The following is a 19,811-nucleotide window of genomic DNA, read 5'->3' as shown; positions in this document are numbered from 1 at the left end:
ATGTACCTACTCTAAAAAAAAACAAATATTTCTACACTAGGTACTTTGGAGTTAGGTACCTACCTATTATAGAACGCTTACCTACCCACTTTTATAATAAGAAAGAAAATATGTCCCTTATCTTTTTTCCTAGACATTTTTCATAAATAAATAAATAAAATTTAACACGCAGCATTGATCATAATTTTGTAGGTAGGCGTATTACATTTTAATTAGACTGGGAGTCATTTTTAATTAATGCAATCATACATCTTTGACAGGGTTTAATACAAAACAGGTTTAAAGCCGCGTTGACACGGTCCAAGTACACTTGGATCGAGTGCCATCCAAGTGACAGCTTGATACTAATTATTCCTATCCAAGTTAACTTAGATGAGTAGGACGCGGTCCAAGTAGCTTGGATAGGAATAATTAGTATGAAGATGTCTCATACGAGTGGACTTGGATGGCACTTGGACCGAGTGCCATCCAATTAAGCCGCGATGACACGGTCCAAGTACGATCCAAGTAGACTTGGATAGGAATAATTAGTATGAAGGTGTCTCATCCAAGTGACAGCTTCATACTATTTATTCCTATCCAAGTGACAGCTCCATACTATTTATTCCTATCCAAGTTAACTTGGATGAGTAGGACGCGGTCCAAGTAGCTTGGATAGGAATAATTAGTATGAAGATGTCACATACGAGTGCACTTGGATAGGAATAAATAGTATGAAACTGTCACTTGGATGAGACATCTTCATACTAATTATTCCTATCCAAGTAGACTTGGACCGTGTCAACGCGGCTTAAGTGACAGCTTCATACTAATTTATTCCTATCCAAGTTAACTTGGATGAGTAGGTAGGACGCGGTCCAAGTAGCTTGGATAGGAACAATTAGTATAAAGATGTCTACGAGTATACGAGTGCACTTGGATGGCACTCGGTCCAAGTGTACTTGGATCGTACTTGGACCGTGTCAACGCGGCGCTTTAACGACAATATAATCGACCTAAATAACAAAAATTAAGTCATTATTATATTTATTATTAAGTACTGTATATTTGACTTAATATTCGAAGGCTGCTAAACGTACATATTATTATATACTTGCAACATTATAACAAAAACGTCAAATATCATAGATAATCTGTCATTCGGGCAAATCATAGACTATGCATAGACTAATATGGACTAATCAAATCTAGTTGTCAAGTTGTCAAATACACGAGGTTTCGGACGTTGTTTTGCTGACAAAACAATAATCTATTATTGATACTTGTTTGCTTGGACAAAGATTTTCAGAAAGGGTTAGTATTATACTTGTTAATTTTCTAAACTTATGACGATGTTTGAGGTCAAATTACCTGTCATACTAGGTTATAGTTAACATTAAATGGGTTAACTAAATTAGATTCATACATTTTAGATAACTTTTATTTCAATATTTTTGGGTTACAGTAAGTAGGTTATGTTAGGCTTTGGTTTGCGGTAAATGTGCTGCAGATGATGTCATGAGATTTTATAACTTTCTTTTTAGACCAAACCAAATCTAATCTAACCTACCCCAACCTGATATTACCTAATATAATCTAAGTCTGTGATACTGATACATCAAAATGTATGAAAATTTCAAATTTTCAATCAACAATAATTATTGGATCGAAAAGTCTACACACCAACAGAAAAGGGTATTTATTATAATTGTTTACATGGCATAAACTGTTTTCGTAAAATAAAATTATAAAATCTCAAGACATCTGCGGCACAATTTGGATTGGTTTTTGGTCTCATAAGACCCCGATTACGAAAACGACATGGAGGACTATAAAATCACCAAAAAAAAATCCACCGAAATAATATCCCTGCAAATGCTACCTAATGAAGTTATTTTGGTACATTACGGTTATACCAGACACAGTCGGGTGAAAACGGGAAGCAGCGGGATGTAGCCCTCAACTAAACAAGAAAGCCTACAATAGGCGTGCTAGTATAGGAATCGGCAACCTTTTCTTATGTGTATTCTGTAACTTTTACTAGTAGGGATTCTTACTATATTATTTGTTAGATTATTGTCCACTTAGAGCAGTGATACCCAACCGCGGTTTCGCGAGCGGTGACGTTGCGCAAACATTTTTGTGACCTCTGTTAAAATTAAAGTAGATTTATGATTTTTTGTTAGATATCGCGTTACATAATTATATCAGCAAGGTGCAGGAAGGAAAATTAAAACGAAAAAAAGTATTGATAAGTAGGTATGTATCGAACGGGCGGACTACCAGCGTTCATTACAATAAACAACTTCGGTTATGTGGAATACAGCGGCAAACACATTTTGAAAATAGCCGATATACTAGATTATTTGTTAGGTTAACCTAACCAAACCTACCCTAACGTGACCGCTCATTTAAAAATACCTATTCTCTGATATAACGAGCAAATTCAGTCGGTCCCATCATTCTTGTAATAACCTAGTTCGACTGTAGTTTAATGATGGAATGTATACGAGTGGCCGAAAGAAGACCAAACCTTATAATTTTCATGACAAATGGGAAATTGAGTATTTCTTTGCACTTTATGTTGGAAAACAAATGTCGTTATTTAATTTTTAACGTCTCAGTGTCTACAGCCAAATATAATATGTTTCTTAAAGTTGCAGAATGACAATTGTAGAGTCAGTCTGGTAGATCACTTTCGGTTTTGATACTGTATAGATAGTAGATAGAATATCCAAGCCTATTTGAAGTTAACCCTTTCACCGTGGAGCATTTAATTACCACATTTAAATAAATTCTAATTATATCGAACGGCCAACTAATGAGGGCACAACAGCTGCGCCATCAGCGGTGAAATTATTATGTCAAGAAAAAAAATGTATTTTGTTTTAGCGTGACAACATTTTGCAATCATGGCGGAGTTTGTCAATCAACGGGTGCAGGATATGATATCCGAATTGGAGCAAATGAAAAGAATAGACCTCTATGATGATGAAGAGATAAGGTATAACATGGCCTCAAATGTAATATGAGAATTGAAATGCAAAATTAAATACAATAAAAAATTGGAAAAAAATCTTTTATCCAGGACATGCTCGATGTATCTCATGTTTTTTTTTTCCATTTCCTGTATAACAACATCTTACCAGATCCTTTGATGATACATATTTTTGGAGTATTTTTTTAGAGCTAGAATATAATGCGAATGCTTTTTAGAAAAAAATATTTCAGGTAAAACTTGATGTGACTGTAACTTCCTTTTCTCATTGTGGTGCTGTGACCGTTTAGTATCTCATGGGTACTGCGGTATTACAACATTTTCCCAGCAGTTATCCGCTTGCCGAGTGATGTGTTATCCAGTTATCCTATAGTTCTTTCAGCAATTTGGCAATATTTTTCACTCATATATTGTTTCCTTATGAACTGGTTTCTTTTGTTATCCTTGTGCCCCACCTTTCCATGATAAGTTGAGTTATTCTTCATTATTTATTCCACGTTTCACATGCATATGTGAGCATTAGTAACGCATTTTATACTTTAGGCACTTTTGAGCATACTATTTTGATTCACTCCTCATGACATAACTAACAACCTGGAGTGTGCCATGAGCGAGTTAACTCTCCAAAGATCTGAAAGAAGAAAGCCACAGTTAACTCGCGACTTTTTGTCATTGTCGTATAAATAATTTTTAAAATAAAATCTTCGATTACCAAGGATTTTGTTGTAAATTTGATTTAAAATGACGTGCTACTCGCTCTGTAGACTCTCTTCGACTGAAATATGAATCACATTGCGCCTATTATGCCCACTCTTAAGTTATTCTAAAGTGATTTAGTCCAGAAATAGCTAGCTATGCCTACACGCCTAATAAATTTGCCAGGTAGTAAAAAGGTTACATATAAATTACACAATGCATAGTCTAACCTACTTAAAATTACTGCTAATACGAGTTGTCCTCAAGTGCTCTTGTGGCATGGAGAAATATTGCATTGCCAATGTTTTTTCGAATTTTATTTATAATCATCAAAATTTTGAGCAAAACTAATATAAATTGTATTCTCCAGTCTTGGGGTGTGTGTATCACCTCGCAGCTTATTTACAGTTTTGGGATAATGTTGATTTTATTTCCTAATGCAGCTGGGAGATAACTTCTATTGGCACCCGTTATAACTTCTATAACAGGACCTATCCATAACATCGTCATTTGCAATTAATTTGGATCATGTATTTGTGTTGAGACCTAACCGTCCTCATATTTTATTCAACAGTATTTGTCATGACTTAGCCAGCATATTTAAATAATTTAACTATAATTATATTTACAGAGAAATATCAAAGAAGAGAACTGATTTCGAGTATAAAATACATAGACAAACAAGATGTAAAGAAGATTATTTGAAATATATTGCTTATGAATGCTTATTAATAAAAGACATTCATAATCGCAGAGAAAAGAGATTAGTGGGTGACAAAAAGAATAATATTGAATACGCAATATGCAAGAGAGTCAACAAAATTTATAGGGAGTTGGTGTTTCGGTTCTCTGGAGACTTGGAAATCTGGCTGAATTACATCAAATTTTGTAAAAACATTGGTTTCGAAAAGTCCATCACAACATATCTAGAGCAGATGCTTCAGGTACAAAAATACTTCCCACCTTTTAAACAGTCATGTTAAAAATACTCTTCTCAAGTATTATTTATAACAGTACAGGTACCCATTGATCGCGGGGGGTATGTTTTGGACACGATCGCGATAAGCAAAGTTTTACAATCAACGTTCATTTGAAAATCAAATCAATTTAAAATATAAGAATATTTTATTAATCAACTGAACAAAATTAAAAACAGAATATACATTATATATAAAATGAAAGTAATATAATTTTGTAATAAACAAGAAAAAACATCAATTTGGTTCTGCGTTGTAAAAAAGGAATCGACGTAGCTTAACCTGCCTGGCCTATCTCCACCTATGTAACATTTGTCGATAACTGTCAAATAACCTGATTGTACGCGCGTGATTCTATTCATGAAACCATGTTTACACGTGCATGGATTTACTTCTGACAGTACGTATTATCACGGTCATAACAAGAACTTCGGAAGCTTCTGAATTTTCTCGCAGCGGTTGGGATTTGTTCTATATCTGCGCCTACGCAATAGACGATAGTGGCGAACCTGCCAGTAAAAAAATGAACTACTCATTTTGAGGTTAACCAACTTCCACAACCTGTCAAATAGTACTATAAAATGACAACATAGCGTCTCGCTTACTCTTAAAGAATGAGATTGGCGAGGTAGTCAGCACTTTTACGTGCAAACAGTTATTATCGCGATAGTTTAAAATACACACTATTGCTGGAAGTAAATCCATGCACGTGAGGCGCTATTATGACGATTCCTGACATGTGGTACATGTCAAAATAAATGCAGGACAAAATAATTATTAAAAATAGATCGTGATATAACGAATTCGCACTCGGGGGTTGCGATGAGCGAGTGATACCTGTACTTTTTCAATTAGTTTTCATTGTAGACAGAGTTATTCAATTTCAATGCCTAATCAAATATTATAATAATGAGTCATTTCTGTCCAAATTTTATCTGATTTAATAATGATTGTAGAGTTCGATTTCTATAAGCTGGCGTACACGTCATCACGGTTTTTGTATGAACTAGTGGAACTAAATTCCCCCCGCTTCAGCATCTTAACACTCCATTATGTCTGCCCCCCGCCAACTCCATCGTCAATACGACGCTAGCGACACGATGACGTGTACGCCAGCTTATAGAAATCGGAGTCTAGTTTCATTCTGAAATAACATTTCTTTAGGTTCATGGGGATAAACCGAAAGTATGGCAGATAGCTTGCCGATGGGAATATGAAGAATTAAACAGTATTGATACGGCGAGGAAGTTTATTTTGAAGGGTCTTCATCGACACCCTGAATCACTTGAACTATACGTGGATGCATTGAGAATTGAACTGTTGATGGCTGATAAATTGACTGATGAAAAAAGGGTATGTTATTTTTGTTGATAACAATGTTATTATAGCGGAGTTTTTCAATCAACAGATCAATCAATAAAGAAAAGAATAATTTTAAATGGTGCTATAACCACATCTATTAATTGTACCAAATATACTTAATTCTAAATTATAAATGACTATGTTTACAATAATAACGTTTTATTTTTTACATTTTTTAGAAGTTTTATTTTACAATCATGAAATGTTGATATCAAGGATGAAAAAGGAAATGGCATAATGATTGCATAATATATTATGTATTAATTTTCTACCCACGATGGCCGCGCGGCTTAAGCTTCGTCGGTCCCAGGTTCGGCCTGTGGCGCAATTTTGCTTGCTTTTAAATACTGCAATTCTACCGACATATTTATAAAATAAAATTGTAGATTTAATGGTCCCAGGTTTGAATCCTGGGTCTGGCAAGTACACATATTGTTTTTCAATTTGTGTGTGAGTCAAGAGTATGGACCTAATAGGTTGAGCAAGTAGCTGACATCTATTTCTTGTAAAAACAAAATCTGTTAATACAAACCTCCGCTCTGTGGTGGCCCATATGATCTTATTAGGATTGGACATGGCCGGGAAAACTTTTCTACAACATCGATAGATTGTTCAGACTTCCCAAAAAGGCATTTCTTAATATTTGATCTTTACATTAGTAAGATTTTGAACGAATTCCGGGTGTGTAATTAATTCTATATTATTTCAGGATACACAGTTAAAGAGAGCAGAAATAATTGTAGACAGCGGGCTGAAGCGTATAACTGATGTAAATTTGGTGGTTAAATTGTGTTCAGTAGTTAATGACTTTCCATTTGCCACGGAGCTACAATCCAAACTGTATACTGAACTATGGGACAAACATAGCACTAAAAAAGAAGCTTGGGAATTTATTGCCCTCTGCGAACTACAGGTAGTATTATATTTATTATTGAGAATATTATTAATTGATAGCTCATAATTGATAGCTCAAGGCTCAGATGCATAGAATGTCACTAATCAACCATTTTTTTCAGATTATAAGTGTGTTGTGTTTAATGGAGATTTAATATTCGCATGCAAGCTATATACGTATGCGCGCACGATTTATAATATAAATTGTAGGGGCATGACTTCGAAAAGAGACCCACAGATGGCGCTGCCCATTGACTAGATGTCGCAAGCGTTATGTAGACAAATTAGGGTTTATCCCCATGTTAAATCCGTAATTTTTACTCACAACTCTAACAGCCAGTCAGCTTAGTCTGATTAGCTCTATCCCTTTAGATAGTACAGGTCCTCTATTTTGAAACTAAACACCTTACACATTACTTATTATGCAGAAATATTATGTTGATTTTTGATCAATTATGTAAAAATATAAATGTATCAAAAGTTTTATATAGGTAATTATAATCTACTCTTAATGATCTGAAACATTCACTAACAGGTTCCCCATGGACGATTTCCGGGTTAAAATATATGAATGTTAATCTACTTTTCGTAATAATGCAAATATTAAACATTGCTTTATTTTGTTGGGGTCAGGGGCGGGTGGGCATAGGCAGCCAGGAAGGCGAAGCACCACTATTAAATCGATAAAAAGATTAATTACTATTTTTATGCCATATGATGAAGGTTATATTATTATATTTTATACGAGGACTGATTTTTAAGCATTCATTCGATCCCAATCCATTGGGTCCTGATTCTGAATGAAACACTAATCGAAAGAAAAAAAACAATATTTGACTATTGTCAGATGTGAGACACGAACCTACACCCATGGGTTCAGAGACGATCACTCTGATATGACTAAATTATTAAGTTATTATTATGTTGAAAAATAATGTGTTTTTCTTCAGGATCTGAAAGTAGATGGTTTTGACTGGAGATCACTGAAGGATGAAACTTTCGCCATTAAGTGCCCTAAAAATGTTGCCAATTATTTTAATGTTTTCGAAACAGCACACATTAAGGTAAGTAATTATTTGATTACGAGACATTTATTTATCTTACTGATTAAGAGGTAATAGTTAATTTATCTGGTCTGACAAGCTAATTGTTCATTTCCTTTCCACCCAATATGTTGTAGAGATTGACATTCTAACTGCTGAACATAGATAGGGTCACGGGTTCAAAACCCATAGCTGCGGCAAGTTACATGCCGGTTTTCAATCAACTACTGTTTAAACTCAAAGTTTCAAATCCATGTCATTAATGTATTAGCAAACTAGCATAAACTAGCTAACTGCATAGTACATAATATTTGCACCCAATATATAAAATTGAAGCTCAAATAAAGGACTTGTGGACAAATTATTAATCGTTCAAATTAGCTGTAATTTATTTCGAATTGCGGATTCATTTGTATTAAGTAAACATATATAACACTTGTCAAAACTGCAACTATTTCAGCATAATTTAGATTCAGTGAAACAGTCAATTCCATAAATTATTATACCCAATAAATTCATGAAGTTGCCGAATCTGTGCAGTTTTAACTTTTTATGACAGTATGATGATGATGAGGGAAAATGCCAGACAGGATATCCCGGAATGATTGGGTACGATGTGAATCATCAAATGGCTTCTTAACACTTTACGGTCCGGGAACGCCACATTGGCGTCCTTAGCGAGCCGAACGTTACGGTCCGGTGACGCCGACGTGGCGTTTTAACTTACGCATATCTTTACTGTGAAAAATAAATATTAAATTTAATATTTGGTTGCAAGATCTATCGACAGATGGTTGAATGACATGTGCAAGAAGTAAAATCACGATGGAAAAAAAAATATTTCAGTGTTTTTGCAGAGATGGCGGACGTAATACCATTCAGTATTTTTTTGTACCTATACCATTTTTTTAATTAGTTACAAGCCCGTTTCTAGGCGGGTGAATCACGAGACATAAACAAAAAAAGGTAATAAACACTCAATGTTATATTCCAGTGTCGTCACTTCAACTTCGAAATTTAATTGTCGACCCTTTTCAGTGGCAGTCAACCATTTATGAACCTGCATTCTTTTTTAAAAAAAATGAACGCGATTTTTAGCTATGAAATTGCGTGCTATTTGATATTTTGTCTTTAATGGTTTACTACCCATGAAACGTCCACCATGCTTCATCATCCATGATAGAAATTTTAACTTGAAAATGAGAACAGTTATAAATGTGAACTTGTATCGCGTTATTTTCGTTCGCTTTTTTCGGGAGGTTATTGCTTGTGTAACTGCATAAATAATAGCTATTATTATTTATATTTGTTGCACTAATTTCATTGAAAAAATAATTAATCTAAGTATATTTTAGCTAGGATATATATTTTTTATTAGTTTTATCTCCAAAAAAACTTTTTAAAATGGAGGACCAATCGTTTTTAGAGGAAAACTATGCGGATTGTTATGTCAGATATTCCCAGTGACTGTGAAGATATCGGAGATTTTAGTGATATTGAAACAGACTCATTTGCTCCTTTGAGAACACGCCCACGTACAACATATTTCGCGAGTGATTCTGAGGATTCAGAAACTGAGGCCGACAATGATGGAACGATGATGATCCGCCGAGAGAGAACAAGCCATTTGAAGGATTATCAAGAGTAACATTTGACACTGATAATTTAAGTCCTAAAGCTAAATCTAAAAAATGTGTGGACATAACCATGTCGGAGTTGAAAAAGTGGTTCGGTTTGGTGATAATAATGGGCATTGTCAGAAAAGCGACTCATTCTTATTGGCCGACAAATCCACTTATTCCACGTAAGCGGTTTTTCAAATATTGCGTTATTTACATTTCACTAATAATGAAAAATGAAATTTCACGATTTTTTGTTGAACATAAAGTTTGGATCGAGGATATACAGACATCTGAATCAATTGATGTTGCGGAAACGCATGCATCTTCTACATCTTCTGATACAGATTCAACCCATAAAACCAGTTCACCTACTTCATTACAAAGACTCTCTGGCAGTGTAAAACAACATCAAATATTTCCGGGGATTTCCGCAACTAATAAACGTTTAAGAAGAAAGTGTAAAGTGTGTTCCTCACATAAACTTCGAAAAGAACCTATTTACATGTCCAAAGAGTGTAAAGTACCTCTACATCTACATATTGGTAATTGCTTTTTTTCGTATCATTTAAAAAAGTGTATTAGTTGTTAGTTCATTTACATTCATAGTTTTATAAACTATTTCAAATAATTTCAGTTTTAGTGTTTAATTTGTTTTAAATCTACTCGTACACTATATTATTATGTGCCAATAATTATTTCATGCCTAGCCAGTTATCTAAAGGTATCCATAAGATTGAGTGTTGATTCAAATATTTTTGTGGAATATGGATGTTTGTTTTACAATTTATTGCTCTTAGATTTTGTTATATGATTTTTTTACGCACGCCTCTGCACTGTTATTGGATTGTCTCGATTCCTACAAAAATACCAAATTGTAATAAGCGGTTGGAATGTATATGCGTGCATTTTATTTAATTAAATTTACGCGAAAATATGCACGCCACTGCGCACTGCCTCTATCGCTAGGCCTCAGCCATAAAACTCGTAAAACCAATAAATCACTAAATAAGTATTCGTTCGGGAATGAATGTGCATTTATTTTTAAACACTCACAGTTTGTGTGAAGTCTTTGTTATTTTATTATATTTGATAATCAGAGATATGAGTAGTAGCGCTAAAAATGAATTGATACGTATTCTATAGCGGTGTAAAACATTTTGTATTTGAATATTTTATTACATTTTTTAATTAAAAATAATATATTGTGATTGCTTTATATCAATAGGCTGTTTCCTTTACATTATATTTAACAAATTGAACTAATCTAATAACATATAATAAACAATTTACGAAAATTTACAAATTATATACTTTACCTTTATGGAACGCGGGCCAGGGGTTGACAAGTGTTAAATAAATGACACAATTTGATGCATTGATATATTTTAAGTATTTTCTGAAAATTTTATTGAAATATATCAATAGGTTCAAAAGTTATAGCATTTTTAACTTCGTGATCGAAATTTGTTGATTTTCATTTAAAAATACCGGATATTGGTGTAGGTACGTCGCAAAAATTCGCGGACCGCATAGTGTTAATATGGAATTAAGTCATATATCAGGTATGGCCAACAGGTCGATCGCGGTTGTAATCGTAAAAAACATTGCAAATTTTGTCCCAAAACGTAGATCAGACTTATCAGATTTTAGATAGATTGAGCATTTTGTAATTAAAACTATGACAAGAACTAAAACAATAAGTAACATGTCTAGCTTTAATGCATATTAGAAAAATCACTGATTGATCGATCTCTATCAAAAAAACTGAACATTTCTCAAATGAAAACATTTACAAATTAATTTTACAATATGAAAATAAAAACGTTATGGAGAACTTTGTCAGATTTAAAAAATTCTAAGATTGTTGGAATCTGAAACATTGCGCGAAAAAAACTAATTCAAATTAAATAATACATACCTATGTACCAGTAAATATTTGGTGAATTAAGGCTATACCTCAGTTGAGGCACGGTCTAAAAAGATCGTGGCTAGGCGATGCGCGGATTGCGGGCCGCGGATGCAAACGACTCATGTCAAACGAAATATAATTTGTCATATAAATCAAAAATGCGTCCATTTAATGTTCTGTTTATTGTTCTATTAGTAACAATAATAATATATTCATTCACATGTTTTCTTTTTAAAGTAAATGGGTAACGTTTTTAGCAATAGCGGCCTTAAGCCTGACAACGGGGTAGGTCAATTTTGAATATATTATTTTAATTTGCCTTTTCGTTGTGTACTTAAAAGACATATTGCAAATTAGCTTTTTATACATTATAGAAGAAGTGCTAGAAATTGTTATAGGTAGATTACTTACCCTTAAAAAATGTCCATTTTTCACGTTGTCAACTCATCGTTAACCGAAATTGCACCCAACACTTTATAATTTTTTGTAAATTAGGTCAAAAACCAAACTTTGTGTGTCTATTTATACACCTAATAACTGTTGTACTTAATACTATTTAAGGCATATGGGTTTATTTGCAAGAATCAAATTTGACTTAAGAGCCATGAAAAATAAAAACAAACTTCGCTCTGCTTCTCACATAGTAGATACGAAATCAGAGGTTTTAAAAGTGTTGAATTAATAATATTTTTTTCCTAACAAATTTTATAAACATTTTTGTAGTCGGTAGAATAAATTATAAGAATAAAAATAGTAGACCTCTAAATAAGAACCTCATATTATTGATATGCTGAATTTGTGAAGTGACACCTTTTCTTGAACCTATCATATTTAGGTTCAAATTCAGTGCAAATATTTTTCAAAAAAAAATCTAATACTAAAAAACACGAAAGTGTAAACAAATATAATTTTATTCATTTTCATAAGCTAACATTACAAATTATAAGTTTAAAACATTCACAAGATGGCATGAAAGATTTCTGTTATTATTGCGTTTTTATTAAATTATAAAAAAATGACTCATAAAAGAAAGCAATTCAATGAATATTTGTCGAGGAACGTTTTTTTTTTAAAATTCAGTACACAACAATTATGATTTAAGAAACAATTATTATAATAGCATGTATTTGACAGCAGTACGTTTTGGTCGCCGCGGAGGATTTCGGAACATTAGTGTATTGAAAATTAATAATTGGTTCCTTAATTAGTGTATTGGTTTAACGGTATGCAATGTATTAGAATAACTATTATAAATTGTTTTTTTTTATAATTTTATTTTCTTTTCTATTGATAGCGATTAATTGATAATTGATATTATTATATTGATAGATATTAATTGTTAACTTGATAATTATTATATTGAGGGTTTCTTATATCCATCGACCGTGTTAGTCTAGGATCAACGAGTTCAGGCAATACACAATTCATATAAATCTTGTCACTTGTGATGTGAAGAGTAATATTGTTTTTATTATTCAATGAAATAGGTTCTTACCTCAATATATGTTTTACTTGAGTTAAATAATTACTAATAAATGCCTAAGGTGAAACGGAAAAAGGCGTAGGATAATAATATATAGGAGATAATTGACATTGTATAATGTATATAGATTGTAAGATATTTATTTTTGGGAGGTCATTGACTATTTGACCCAAGGAGCCAGCCGCCCATGGTTTTTAGTCATCTTTACACGATTTAAGAGTTAATACCCCCGACGCCGTCACGAAACAAATTGACGTGTTCCCAGGTCGACGTTCTCTCTCCGAATGGCAGCGAGTCCTAAATTTCGTCGCGCCTATAGTTGAAAATTATTTGCCGTTTCACTGATGTATCGCCTTAAATGCTTGCTTCGAGAACATCTAAAAAATCAAACATACTGGTAAAAAACCATACAAATGCAATGTTTATATAATCGTCGGTTTATAATGTCATGGGTCCTAGCTAGGTTCGAACCCTGGGTAAAAACAATATGTGTATTTGTCAGACCCAGGATTCGAACCTGGGACCCACGACATTATAAGCCGATACATAAGTCGCCCGGCAATCGTTTGCAAGCCAACCACCCTTAACTATTACTGATACTAAAATTTTGTAAAGCTTTTTGTGACCACGTTTACGTAGATTATTTGCAAAAAGATATTTCTCTTTCAGATTGACAGTCGCGAAGTGTTCAGCAGTTACATAAGTAGTGCCATTCAACTCAGCGTTGGTGATTCTTATGACACTGCTACTAAATTGCAAATTTTAACTAGAGTACTAACCAAAGGCCATATGGCGGGACAGCTCACCGAGCAGCACTACAAACTACTATTGGACTTATTATACTCTGACATGGAAACCAGCGGAGATGATGTATCTATAGTAAGTTCATTGAAATATAATATATATTATATTAATATTGGTGATAATAAAAATTGGTAAGATGCATGACAAAACAAGCAACAGTCTCCAGTTTGGATCGCCGCGGCGAAGGGTGGAGGTAGGCTGTGGAGATCCTACATAAATAATGCACACTAAACTTTGTCAGACATACTGCTTTGAAATAAGAAAACAAATTGCAGATCTTGATGGTTAGTTTTGAAAAATGAATGTGATAAAGAATATCCACAAGGTACGCATTGCAGTTGGTGTTCGCTAAAATTCAAACCTTATTAGTGGAGATTCCATAAAAATAGTGCACAATTTGTCAGCCATACTTATTTTTTTTCATTGAACTAAGAATACAAATTGCATAATATTATTGTGTTGGTTAGTTTTTTAAATTCAATTAAACCCTGCTTAATCCAATCCATAGTAGATAATAGTCAAAAAATATTTGTTTATTTATACAATATCTAAAATGATGTATGGTTTAATGGCATAATTTTAGATATTTTATAGATAAACAAATATTTCTCGACTATTATCTACTATGGATTGGATTAGGCAGGGTTTAATTGAATTTAAAAAACTAACAAAACACTATCTACACATTGTAGTCTTAGTTCAATGAAACTAAACTAAAGTAAACTTTTGACTGACAAAGTTTAGTCTCAGTCCCAGGTGTGTTTGGAGTCAAGGGTATGGACCTAATAGGTTGAGCAAGTGGCCAACATATATTTCTCGTGAAAACATAAATCTGTTAATACAAACCTCCACGCTTTGGAGGCCCATAATCTTTTTAGGATCAGACATGGTTAAAAAAAAGAAGGTTTAAACCCTGTTACTCAGCCTTACCCAGAAAGTAATGCACTTCCCATTATTTTTGTGTTTCCTGATTTAACTCTTTGATTATGTACTGCTCAGTGATATGAGTGTCTACCAATTTCACTCATTCCTTAAAATTTTTAGAAACCATTTGGCACATTATATATACCAGTGGCGAAGGGTGGAGGTAGGCTGTTAAGATCTGCCATAAACAGTGCACATTAAACTTTTTCAGACATACGTATTTGTTTTCATTGAAATAAGACTACAATTTACAGATAGTGTTGGTTAGTTTTTAAAATTCAAATAAACCCTGAGAAACCAAGCCATAATAGATAATAATCAAAAAATACATGTCTATCTATAAAATATAGTTTGGTTAGTCAGGGCTTAACGAATTAAAAAAATTAACCAACAATATGTGTAATGTGTATTTTTAATCCAACGAAAACAAATAACTATGAATGAAAAAGTGTGCACAATTTTGTCGTATTGCCCAAATTAGACCAAAATAATTATGGTTTCGTTAAGGCAGGGTTTAATTGATTTTTAAAAACTAACTAATACCATCTGTAAATAATTGTAGTCTTAGTTCAATAAAAACAAATACATATGACTAAAAAAGTTTAGTGTGCACTATTTATAGCGAATCTTTACAGCCTACCTCCACCCTTCGCCACTGATATACACGTGTATAGGCTTAGGACGTCCTAAACCTAGTAATGTAATAACACAGTTAATAGAACAGATTGTATGAAGGTATTCAATGTAATTATTACAGGTATTGGTAAGTTTGCCTCTTGTAGTCGCTGGCATGCTAAAGCGACATAATATTATAATAGGTCAATCTTTCATTTGAATTTTCATTCTATTGGCAACTCTAAGGCCCTCCTCCCACGGCGCAACTGAAATCTGACGGAACTGGTTGGTGATGGAACTCATAAATTGACCAATGTGATGCTTTGCACAATACTGAAACCCACTTGAAATAATAATCACATAACCTCAAACTGTCAAACTGGACCATCAGCTATTTTGTACAAAAACCAGACAAACGCGCGCGCTGCTGTGTTTAATCGAATACAATTAGGTTGTTTCAATTTTGCTTATCTTGTACTTTTGACGTCTTGGGTTGTTATAGCATGACGCTTGTTACGCAGTGCTACCAATTTTGGTAAGAAAATATGATTTTTCACCGAATCTAATGTTGTTGGTACCACTGTTTTACGGTGACTGGAAACTCGAGAGACTGCGACTAGCATGTCGCGTCTCTTCGCGATTGTTGTGAAACTGAGAGATTCCAGTCTCGCCGTCAGTGAGCCGCCATTAAGGCCATGCATTAGTTGAGGCACGGTCTAAAAAGATCGTTTCTAGGCGATGCGCGGATTGCGGGTGGCGGGTGAAAATGACGCCTGTCAAACGAAATATTATTTGTCATATAAATCCAACATACGTCCATTTTATGTTCTGTTTATTGTTCTATTAGTAACAATAATGATATATTCATTGACATGTTTTCTTTTTAAAGTAAATGGGTAACGTTTTTAGTCATCTTTACACGATTTTAGAATTAATTGACCCATCGCCATCACGCAGCAAAGTGACGTATTCCTGGGTCAACATTCTCTCACTGAATGGCAGCGAGTCCAAAATTTCGTCGCGCGTACAGTTGAAAATTATTTGGCGTTTCACTGATGCGTCACCTTAAAATACATTAGATACTGGTTTGAATTTTAGTTTCAGTTCCGTCGGATTTCAGTTGCTCCGTGGGAAAAGGGCCTAATGCATTATGATTTCTATATTGTTTTTGTTATATGTCAAATTAGTGCTAATTATTAAATTAATGTACCTACCTTATTGTGATGTCAAATTTCAATTGTCTTTCTAGCTTTTAGAAGAAGCGTCTGCAAATCTACCTGAATCTGAATTCTTATGGGAAGAGAGGTTACAGAGAGCCAAAAATAATCCTATTGAACTTATAAAAATATTTAAAGACGCCAAAAAAGCCATACCAGTTGGAAAGGGTATTTCTCTTTGGTCAATCGTCATAGAAAGCACCAAGGATGTAGATGCGGTAATAAGATTTATAATTAAAATTATTTGGTAACTTTTAACCCTTTTACTCCCAGCTGATTTTGCCTAGCATATGTGAAAACTCCCAAGCGTTTTTTGACAAAAAATCGTCGATTTAGTTTTTTTTAAATAAATAATTCTACACATGTTTTAAAAATTTGAAACTTTTTTTGTGTGTTCTCAATGGCGTATAAAGCAATAATAAGTAATAATATTGATAGTTTAAATCAATAAAACAAAAGAAAAAAATAATGTATCTACATTATTTATATAATATAAAAAATAGAACTACAAAACAAGTGTGACAACATTTTTTTTATTTATAATTGATATAAAAAAAAATATATATAAAATATATAAAAAAAATAGAACTACAAAACAAGTGTGACAACATTTTTTTATTTATAATTGATATATCAAATTTTATAATATATAATCTATTCTTATCTAGTAACAGAAAAAAAAAATCATTATTTCTCTATGAAATAGAATTTTATAAAGTAATCAAAAAAAATCGTATAGTGTCAAGGTATTCAAGAATATTATTCAATTCACGAAATCGTAAGAGAATTCGATACAGTATCGAGGACTAACTGATATGGTAATGAAGTAATTTCAAAAAATAAGTTTCAAAGCACTAAATCATTTATAATAATATTTATTCATGTATTTTTTTCACCATCCTACCAAAAGTATAGTGGCATCCATTGTTTGTTCCGTCAGTTCATAAAAATTACAAAATTCATTTTGTAATGTGATATATGAATCATAAAACAACTAAAAGAAATATCAGAATTTAAAATGTGTCATAAAAATAATGTTTTATTATTTTTATGACCTTCTTTGGTCTCAAGTTCGACAGCAGAGCAATTATGACTTGTGAGTTATTAGGGTATGACATAATTATAAACAATGCCAACACTAAAATAAATGTTACTCACACCCAACACACAGTGAATATAGTGCTTTATCTACACCAGACGAAATATGACAGGAAAAAATAGTAAATTTGGTTCCAAATTTTCGGCCGATGGATCGGCCCAGATGGAGTTTTCGCATAGGTATGGTGGGCCGAAATATCGGCCAAATGGGAGTAAAAGGGTTAAACATGTCATTCCCAACCAGTAAAAAAAGTCATCTGTGCCTCAATTGTTTTTGGTATTTATTTGTTAAAATTTAAACAAAGTTCTGAGTTTTATTGTTTTCTCGGTAGTTTAGCATTTTTGTCTGATTAATTATCTTTCAATTTGATAATTGACTGTTTAATATTATTCTATAAACCGTATTTGACAGACACCACTGGTTTTCTGGACTGCTGGAGTGTATGCTGCATATTAAATTGATGAAACAAACTCCAATAATCGCAATCAACAGTACTTCATCCATTAAATTTATTATAACATAATGTCAAAATAAGATACAATAGTCACCGTCTTTCAAAGTATGTATGTACCGACATACAAAATATATTCATTTTTCTCTATAGATATTGATTTACCTAAGTAGATCTACTAAAAACATTGTGAAATGGCCATTAAATGCTATATTTTTTTATATGATACCCCTTCTGGTTATATTATGTAGCCCAGATTATCCAGTATCAAGTGAAATGTGTGGTAACAACTTTTTCTCAACGTGTGCATGTTACCTGTGCCCCTGAATGACTGTGAGACATGACATCTTATCAAGCTTCAAAGGTCTCGACTTTTGAGCTTTGAGAATCGATGTCTACAGGGGTGCAGATATAGGGGTACATTGGTACGACCGCATTACAAACACAGCAACCCTCAGTGATTGCAGTAATCACGAGGAGATGCTTCACGTGGTTGGCACATTTATTTTGAATACAGCCAGAGAGTGTGACACTCCATACATTTGTGGCACAACCTCTAGGGTTCCGTTGCCGTGGCCAAACCTCCCTCACCCTCACAGCGGTGCTACAGAAGTGATCTAAACACCGTAAGTCTCACATGCAGGGAGGTGCAAGATGTGGCGTGACAGGGTGAAGTAATAGTAGTAAGTGACAACTTTGAGTAACAATTATTCTACAAAATCATATTCTTATTTTCAGTTAAAAAAGCTATATTATGAGAGCTTGAGCATAAACCAAAAGGTGGCGGCACAATTGAAACCAATATTCTTGAAAATGTTTTACAAGCTGGGGGAAATACAAAGCGCTCGTACGGAATACATGTCAATGGTGAGAATACCACCGTTTGTGATTGAACTCCACAAAACCATGATGGATATTGAGGGACAACAGAAAATATGTGACAGTAAACAAATAAGGAATTGCTACGAGCTGGCAACGCAACAATTCGGACAAATTGATCCACAAATTTGGTTAGATTACATGCTATTCGAGTTGAACGGCGACCAACAAGAACGGTGTGGACCGCTGTATAACAGAGCGTGTGCCAGCCTCGATAATGATTGCGTTGATAAATTTATGACATCCTACAGTCTCAAGAGAAATAGTTTTAAGTGAAAAATGTATTATGTAGTACTTCACGAATAAAATCTTTTTATTAAACCAATCTTTCATTTGTTTATTCAATTTGGATAATAATGTAAGGAGCTGAAGATTATAGCAGTGTAAGTGAAATAATGTTTTTATTGTTCGCCGATGACTTGAAACTATTCGTGAAAGTTGACACCTTTGACGACCATTGTCAACTCCAAATTGATATAGATAATAATATATTAGATTCGGGCAGGCATAAGAAACCCGACTTCAATATTGATAAATGCGATGTTTTATCATTTACTAGTAGAAGCCTCATGAGCATTATGTTTCCAATATTCCAGACAACAGTAACTTTAGAGCCAATTTACTTAACTTGGTCACCTATTCTCCACATGGCTTTTAATTAATGTATGTGTTTCGAAAGAAAAGTACGTAAAACTATTTTATTTGTAAATAATCTTTTATTTGACTTGCTATACCACCCATCAACAATTTTGTCAGATCCACTACATATTAAGATGTTTTGTAGTGTGCTATGAACTGTGCAAAGTGATTTGAGTAATTTCCTCATGCCCTGTTTACCTGCTTGAGCCGGAGGCAGCGA

At 33.4% G+C, this 19,811-nt stretch overlaps 1 protein-coding gene across 2 annotated transcripts; it reads left to right on the top strand.

The window, feature by feature from the left end:
• The first annotated feature begins 1,179 nt into the window (after positions 1-1,179).
• On the top strand, positions 1,180-19,273 carry LOC147063395 (U3 small nucleolar RNA-associated protein 6 homolog). Of its 2 annotated transcripts, XM_085959946.1 has the most exons (9): positions 1,180-1,293; positions 2,872-2,983; positions 4,305-4,617; positions 5,815-6,003; positions 6,722-6,925; positions 7,857-7,970; positions 13,633-13,842; positions 16,556-16,741; positions 18,812-19,273. In XM_085959946.1, exons 2-9 carry the CDS (start codon positions 2,892-2,894, stop codon positions 19,226-19,228), a joined length of 1,725 nt encoding a protein of 574 aa, XP_085816072.1. In that variant the 5' UTR covers positions 1,180-1,293; positions 2,872-2,891; the 3' UTR covers positions 19,229-19,273. The 2 variants fall into 2 exon arrangements, with proteins under 2 accessions (XP_085816072.1, XP_085816073.1); XM_085959947.1 differs by lacking the exon at positions 2,872-2,983.
• Positions 19,274-19,811: the final 538 nt, after the last annotated feature.

The sequence above is a fragment of the Rhyacophila brunnea genome, unplaced genomic scaffold (genome assembly GCF_057557595.1).
Source record: "Rhyacophila brunnea isolate RB1 unplaced genomic scaffold, BYU_Rbru_1.0 scaffold_9, whole genome shotgun sequence".
NCBI lineage: Eukaryota > Metazoa > Arthropoda > Insecta > Trichoptera > Rhyacophilidae > Rhyacophila > Rhyacophila brunnea.
This window is presented reverse-complemented; position numbering and strand designations above follow the sequence as displayed.

Excerpts from the sequence above, each read along its gene's own strand:
- LOC147063395 (XM_085959946.1), top strand. The coding sequence starts at position 2,892 with ATGGCGGAGTTTGTCAATCAACGGGTGCAGGATATGATATCCGAATTG. Across the intron at positions 7,971-13,632 it reads TCGAAACAGCACACATTAAG|ATTGACAGTCGCGAAGTGTT; the intron begins GTAAGTAATTAT and ends TTTCTCTTTCAG. Across the intron at positions 13,843-16,555 it reads GCGGAGATGATGTATCTATA|CTTTTAGAAGAAGCGTCTGC; the intron begins GTAAGTTCATTG and ends TTGTCTTTCTAG.